The sequence below is a fragment of the Humulus lupulus genome, chromosome 2 (assembly GCF_963169125.1).
Source record: "Humulus lupulus chromosome 2, drHumLupu1.1, whole genome shotgun sequence".
Taxonomy (NCBI): domain Eukaryota; kingdom Viridiplantae; phylum Streptophyta; class Magnoliopsida; order Rosales; family Cannabaceae; genus Humulus; species Humulus lupulus.
The window spans coordinates 143,515,937-143,524,010 of NC_084794.1; the positions used below are offsets into that span (position 1 = coordinate 143,515,937).

Genomic DNA, 8,074 nt, shown 5'->3' on the forward strand with positions numbered 1-8,074 from the left:
AAGATTGTGATTTTATGTGAATCAATGGAGATGACAAAAGGCTTGGCACAAATTGGATTTGTTGTCCAAAATCTCTATTTCTAACATCCCCTTAGAGATTACTTGAAGCTACTACAAGTTTGAATGAGATTGAGACTTACAAGCCTTGATCTTCAAGTCAAGCTTTCTTTATGAATATCTTGGAGAAAACTAGTAATCTTGTGACTTAGAGAGTGAGTGGGTTTTAGATAGAGATAATGGTAACTGATCAGTTCTCCAATATCTCAAATGAACCCCTTAAATAGTGTAGAAACTATCATTAGTGTTAACCAATGAGATTAGTGCATTTTAAAACATGTTTTGGAGCCATAAACACGTAATTGTACATACTGCCCACGCGATGCATCACCTGTCTGGCTGTTGTGAGACAGGCGATGCAACGCCTGTTGCTCTGAGTTTTAACCCCGTACATCAACCCAAAATACCTCCAAATGTCTCCAAACTTTTTGGGTACTCTTATATACTCAAAAGAAACACTTTGGACCCAAAAAGATAATTTTAAAATGCCTACACTATAAGTCAACCTGCTCATGTTGACTCTAGTAAAATTGTTACTGTTTTGCACCTCCTTGTGCTTAACCAATTTTACTATGTATTTAATCAACCCTAAACGTAATAGTAGATAGAAATTTTTCCCATGAAGACAGATCCCTAATGGGGCAAGAATTTCCGACCTAATTGGATAATGGAGTGGAGAAGGAAAGCATTTCCCATCCCCAATGCAAGGACGAAGGTAACACTACCTGCCCCATCTCCATCCCCATCCCCATTTATAATATTTTATTTTGTTATATGTATACATATTGTTATTTATATTGATAGGGATTTCCCGTCAACGCCCCCTCCAAGAATAGAAGGCGCGGGGATGGAGAAAGGATAGTGGAGGCATTCCCCTCCCCCAATCCTCGCCTTGTTTCCATCCGTAATTGTTTGAAGCACAACATACATAATAATGACGAAAAATACTCAAACTTATTGTATATGTCTATAATTTATGCTCACATCACACATTATTTATCTGACCTGCTCGAAGGAACAAAGAAACACCGAGCAATAAGTCTATTTTCATATCATAAAATATTTGGTTAAATTAATGGCCGGATTATATATTTTTTTTATCTCATTACATTTACACGAACATGTGAAGCACATAATTCACATGAAAGTCTTGTTTGGTACAAAAATGAAGAAGGTAGGAAATAATATATATAATTGAAGTTGCTTCAAATATTAAGTTATATTTGATTTCACTATATGTGTATTATAATTCTTTCAAAATTGGGAGAACAAAAAATGTGACCGAATTGTGGATAATCCATCCAATAATGTCCCTCTTTCTACTTAGGGGATGTTTGGTATGCAGGAATCTAAAAACAAGAATGAGAATCTGAACATTTTCTCATGTTTGGTACTAGGTTTGAATTTTTCTAACCTAAGAAATTGTACTCCTATGAGTTTTAACTTTTCATGATTCTTGACTCAAGTGAAACCCACCTGATAGGTAGTTTTCAGATACTCAAGAATGTGAAACACTTCTAAATTATTATCTTAAACCAATAATTTTTTAGTTAATGACTTTTTATTTTTGAAGCTTAAAATATAAAAACAAATATAAATATATCAAACCATAAAATGATAAATAATGTTTGTTTATTTAAATAAATTGATATGTAAATCATTTATATCATTATTTTTGTCTAAAATAACAAATGAAATATTATTAAAAATAAAATAAGGTTATCTTTGTATTTTTAAAAATTATACTTGATTCTAGTATTTAAAAATTGTATTGGCTTAAAAAAATTATTTCACGAGTAAAATTGTTTATAAATTATAATTTAGTAAAAAAATTGCTAATTTTTTAAAATTTCATTTGTTATTTATAATTATATTATTTATTATTTAATATATCATTATATTAATTTTATGAAAATACGAAGAAAAAAAAATTGATATGATATGATGAACCAAATAAAGTGATATTCTCAAGAATTTAAAAACTGTTAGGGTCTGATTGGTTCGCGATTAGAAAACTGTATTTTTGAAAAGTGAGATTGTGAAATGAAAATCTGAATTTAGTGACTGAAAACATGTTTCTGAAAATGTAATTGGTTCAATGTCAGTAAACTGTTTTTGAGTTTTAAAAAACTGAATCTGTGATTGGGATTAAATTTGAAAATATAACAGACACTGAATACGTGATTGGTTTAGCTGAAAGTAAAATTTAATTATATTGATAAATTAAAATTTAATAATAGTGCATTAATTAAATTCATAACAATATTGCATTGTCATTAACTTTGATTTTTTTTTATAAATTAAAGTTATATTTATTTAGGACATGATTGATTAGTGATTTAAAAATTGTATTTTGAAAAAGTATGATTTTGAAAAAAGAATTTAGATTTAGTGTCTGAAAATATGTTTATGAAAATGTGATTGAATGTATTGTCCGTTAACTATTTTTTAATTTTATAAAATTGAATAATTTTTTAGTAGAAAATCTAAAAATTGAATATGTAATATATATTTTTTATTTTTGGTATAATAATAATTGAAGTGAAAATATTTTTTTTATTTATTTGTTGTAATTTTTATTTGATCAATGAATTTTTTTAGAAAATATATTGTAAATTAGAATTAAATTATATTCTGTTATATGATTTTATAATTAATTATTTTACTAAATTTATATAGATAAAAATTTTAAAAAGTAGATTGACTTGTAAAAAGGACAAAAGAAAAAAAATCAAGACTGTAAGAAAAATAAAAGAAAATTAGAAAGAATTTTTTTTTTTTTTAAAACTCAATTTACAATTTGTGGACTTAGAAAAATATTTTACTTTGTTAGCTATTTTTATTTTATAATATTTAACTTTTAGTATAGAATTGAAATGAAAAATTTATATTTATTTATTAATAGTAATTTTTTTTTGTAATCTTTATTTTATAAAATATTTTATCATTAGCTGAATTTTATTTTAAAATATATATTATAAATTAGAATCAATTGCATCCCTTTGTATAATTTTACAATTAAATATTTTAACAAATATATATAGTTATGGAGGTGAATAAGAATTTTAAATTGAAGAAAATACCTTTTTTATTAAAAAAAATAGAGTAAATATTTTAACACTAGAATTGTAGAAAGAAAGAAAAAAAATTGTCAGTAAAGAAAAATTATTGTACATAACATAACACCTTAAAAAAAATGTAAAAAGTCTATTAATATATAAAGAGAACATAAGAAACAAGTGATTTCGAAAAAGAAAAAAAAAACAACAACAACGTGAAAATATCATTTCCTAAATTGATAATTGATCAAACAACCCCTTAACTTTCCCACCATTACTTTAATATATATATATATATATATATATATATATATACATTTTAAGCGAATCGACCCTGATAATTGATCAGAGCTCAGATATTGGGTTACGCTTTTGGTGGTGGTGGCAGGCTAGAAGTCACATCTACAAATATTGATATGAATTTCTTGTGAGAAAATCCAAAAATTACCACCTCTTTGGAACTCTGTTTTCTCCCATGCATAAAAGCATATATCTTCAACCTCACACTCCCTCTATCGACAAACATTTACAGTTTCATAAAATCTGCAAATTTTCTATCTTAGATTCTTGTTCAAACAACTTTTAAATATGGATTTCTGGTCGGGTAAGTACCTCCGAATATAACTTGAAACTGAGAAAGTTTTGGGATCACAGGGGAAGCTCACAGTTCAATGGGATAGGAAAATTTTTTATCTTTGGAACGAAAATTTATCACGCTAGAAAATTACAGCACAGATAATTCGAGAATTCAAGATTACAGAAAATGATGAGTTCCTGCAATAATAAAACAGGAACTATGAACTCTTCAATGAAAATTCTATTACACTACTTCCCAATGACAACAGGAGCAGGTAAAAATGACAATATATACAAGCACAATCCTATTGTTCTATTTACAACATCAACACCTTTCAGCTTCTAATTTCTAACACTCCTTGAGCATGACACAATGAGCAAACCAAGAGGGGGGGAAATCAGGTCGTTTTGAATGTTTGTTTCTTGTTTCAACGACAGTAAAGGTGATCGTCTTCCTCAAACTCGGAAACACCTAACATGGCCAAAGCTAAATGACTCTTCATCTCGCTATTTGTTTGTAGTGATTGAGAGTAACAATCAATAACGCACCCATTACCCAGAAAACCAGACTTCTTCCTTTTAGATATAAAGGGTTGTTCCTCACCTTTCAAAATTGCAATAATCTCACCAATGGCTGGCCTGCGAGACTCTTCACTTGTTACACAGGCAGCAGCGGCTTCAATCATTCGGGCTATTTGATTTGAATTTCTCAACGTGCATTTGACCCTTGGATCCAACAACTCTTCAATGGCTCCTTTACCTTTATGCAAGAGGGGTTTTGCCTAGAATATGCGAATGAGACCCACATAATAGATGTTACAAAACTACATTACAAAGAAATGCAACCACCACCTTCGTACTGTAAACTCAGAAAAGTCATTAATGACTAAAGCAGCAATACAAGTAGCCTCATGGACTTGTGTTATTTAGCAAGAATGATATAACCTATAGGACCAAACCATGGCTACTAGCATGTAGAAGTTGGCATATCATATTCAAAAGTTCAAATAGCAAGCAAGGATTAACAAATGAACTAGGTTGAAACTTAAAGGGTGTTTGATGAAATTATTGGTTCAAGTTTTACCACAATATGTGTGTTAAAGCCGATTCTGTTCCCACCTCTGTTTTGACTCCCTAATCTCTAGTATTAAAGCCAACAGAAGAATGATCTACAATAGAACATTTTTGGAAATTGAGATGAAACACCCTGATAACTCCAATTCTAGACAAACTCAAGTTTTAGGATCAGTATAGATTAGCATTCGTTGTAAGTTTGGAATTTAGATGGACTTCTCTTATCTCAACAACAGTACAACTGTAAACATCAATACAATCTTGCAAGAAATCCCGTCACAAACTAAAAAAAAAAGTAGCTTAAGGTATCACACCAAAATAAATTTCTCTACTTGATTAGACAGAGTTATTTGAACTTGTCTACTTAAATATACTAATTCAAGACCATGATGGAACACACCAACTAACTTTTGATTAGACACCAACAGCCCCACAATGCAGTCATAGGACTAATAATTTACCACCTATCACCTTATATACCAAGTTGATAGATGCAGCAACATAGTCATGTACACATACTTCTCCGTAGACACGAAAAGAGTCTTGCTAAGAATTGTTTATCAATTGAGTGGGTGACCTGATTTAACTAATAAAATAACGTTTTCAGTGGAAAAATTATACCCAAAAAACCTAGTAACTACTCCATTAAAAGAAAAATCTAATTCAGCAGCTAGATAGGTGATCATTACTCAAACACAAGGAGCTTAAAGGAAACAATTAACGAAAGTAGAATAACCTACCCATAGGACCAAGTTCTCCTCCCCTTGTGACCTTCTTGCTTCAATTGGCTTTCGGCCAGTTATCAACTCCAGCAAGACTACACCAAGAGCATAAACATCGGTTTTGTCTGATACCTTCCCATGTTGGAAATACTCAGGAGCCAAGTAACTGCGCAATTTGTTTTCAAGTTAATTGCACGAACAAAAGAGAACATAATCTTTGTAAAAAAAACCAACAAAACAGAGTTTATGATTTTAATTTTCAGTGAAATCATACCCAAATGTTCCTTTAACAGTTTTGCATAGAAAAGGAACTGAAGGAGCAGAAGTCCATGTTGCTAATCCAAAATCACACAACTGCAATGCAAAACATCATTAAAAAGAGGTAAGTCATCAATACGAGTACTACACAGATTCAGGTGAACGAGCAATTGAAACCAGAGGGAAAGCCAAGACCATTTACCTTAGGTGTTTTCCTGGAAGAAAGTAGAATATTTGAGGGTTTAATATCTCTATGGACAACACATCTTTCAGTTCCATTATGCAAGTAAGCTACTGACTGAGCAATCCCAGTGGCGACCTTATATCTTATAGACCAAGGAAGTGTTGCAGAGCCCTTGATTCCTCTCTTTTTTTCTGCATATTTTTATACACCATAAGTCACTTAGACAAGGACATCAAATTCATATGAAACTCCATAGAAAAGGACTCAAAAGAACATACCATGCAAATGGCGCTCCAAGCTTCCACCGGAGACGTACTTATATACCAAAAACAAACCTTCCTCTGGATCTATACAGAACCCAACAAGGGGAACAACGTTTGGGTGATGAAGAGAGCTAGCAATCATCAATTCTCTACAAAATGCTTTTGAAGACTCTTTATCTTCCTTGTCCAATCTCTTAATTGCCACAGAAGTTCTCAAAATCCCTACTCTTCCTCTAAACACATAGCTCAAAGCCCCTCTACCCAAAACTCTACCTAAACAAAAACAACACCGAATTCAATTACGATTTCATCAAAGAGACTAAATTGATGTTAAAAACTAAAACAAACCCATTTAAATACCTTTGGAGAAACATCGAGTAGCCGTAAGGATTTCTCCGTAGCTGAATCTGATCAAAGTATTGGCCACCGGAGATATACTCCTCTCAAGGGACTCAATTCTCCGCCATTTGAGCTCTTTTGCTCGAGTATCACAAAGCCCATTATCCAAATTAACCATTAGAACAGTTGCAGCTGTAGAAGAACTCATGTTCATGGAATCGAGCTCGACCTGAGAGCAGAAGCTGAACCTGAAAGACGAGTGAACCGACTGCGGGTCAACATTCGTAAGCTCTGCGCCAACACACCCACCGGACTCCGCTAGCAGCCAGGCCTTATTGTGTTCCAAATTCTTTTCTTTCTTCTTCTCTTCGGTCTCATCGTTCTTGCCGGAGATTCGCTGGCGGCGAGGTGGAAGAACGCAAGCCAAACCGGCGAGTTCCCACACCATCTTCTTCAAAATGGACTTAATTTTCAGCTCATTGTAGTCACAATAATGGTCTTTTGCTTCAAAGAAAGAGGAAGAGGTAGAAGAAGAAGAAGCGTAAAAGGGATCAGCTGAAGCATTGGGAGGCTCTCCCATGGAGTCAGTGAAGCCCATTTGAAGCAGATCTCAATGAAAGAAAAAACAAGGAGACAGAAACCCAAAAAAGAAAGAGAGAGAAAAAGCAAAAAGAAAGTGAAAGCTGCTTTGCGTGAATGGTAGGAGAGAATTTTTCGAGAGAGAGAGTATGGGAAATGGGGAAGAACAGCTATGTATACGAATAGAAATGGAATAATTTAATTAGAGAGAAAGTTGAAAAATGGAGGGAGGGCCCCCAGATGGGTGTGTGGGGGGAATAATACAGAATTTTGATATAATAATGTGTGTGTATATTATGTATATATTTGTTTTCTGTTTGTCTGCTAAGAAAATATATTTTGCAGAGAAACAATGGGGTCTGTCGGCTTTTTGTTAGAGATGGAAGGAGAGTTGATGTTGGGGAGGCTAATGTGGACACAACCACAAAGCTAAGCAATCTCACTTGCATAATAGTAAGAATATACGTAGAAAAAAAACACAGAAACAAACTTGCCTATTTTTTGCTTAATATAGAATTTTACTCTTCTACATTACTATAATACAAACAAAAAAACAAAAAAAGTTTTGTTGGCTAAACATGATAGAAAGATACACGTATAGATCATACTGATATTAACAATAAAAAAAAATTAAGAAATTGACGTGGACTGTTCTTTTAACTTTAAAATGTTGTTTGAATAAGAAATGTGTGTTTGAGAGAGAGAAAAGTAAATAAAAAAAGAAACATTCATTGATTACTATGAGATTATTTTTGGATTTATAAAATGATTAATAAACCCTCAAATCAATGTATCATAATTATGTTTTTCTAAATAAATATAATGATAAAATTAAGCTTGAGAAAAAGGTAAAATAATAATGGAGAAATGATGCCAAAATGGGTTTGTTGTTTGGTGACCATCCAACTCCTCCCAACCCCCTCAACAACCCCATCTTTGACACTCCAACTTAGCCATTGAGTT

The 8,074-nt window shown here is 32.0% G+C and overlaps 1 protein-coding gene across 1 annotated transcript; it reads right to left on the minus strand.

Moving 5' to 3' along the window:
- Positions 1-3,790: 3,790 nt before the first annotated feature.
- On the minus strand, positions 3,791-7,560 carry LOC133818595 (probable serine/threonine-protein kinase PBL7). The gene is made up of 6 exons (XM_062251558.1): positions 6,554-7,560; positions 6,209-6,466; positions 5,949-6,121; positions 5,763-5,842; positions 5,507-5,654; positions 3,791-4,474 (listed from the first exon to the last, which is right to left on the minus strand). The coding sequence occupies exons 1-6, from the start codon at positions 7,128-7,130 to the stop codon at positions 4,121-4,123; spliced, it is 1,590 nt and encodes a 529-aa protein (XP_062107542.1). The 5' UTR covers positions 7,131-7,560; the 3' UTR covers positions 3,791-4,120.
- Positions 7,561-8,074: the final 514 nt, after the last annotated feature.

Coding starts and splice junctions, on each gene's coding strand:
- LOC133818595 (XM_062251558.1), bottom strand. CDS start 7,130: ATGGGCTTCACTGACTCCATGGGAGAGCCTCCCAATGCTTCAGCTGAT. Junction 5,843..5,948: donor CTTCCAGGAAAACACCTAAG/GTAAATGGTCTT, acceptor TTTGCATTGCAG/TTGTGTGATTTTGGATTAGC. Junction 4,475..5,506: donor AGGAGAACTTGGTCCTATGG/GTAGGTTATTCT, acceptor CGCATATTCTAG/GCAAAACCCCTCTTGCATAA.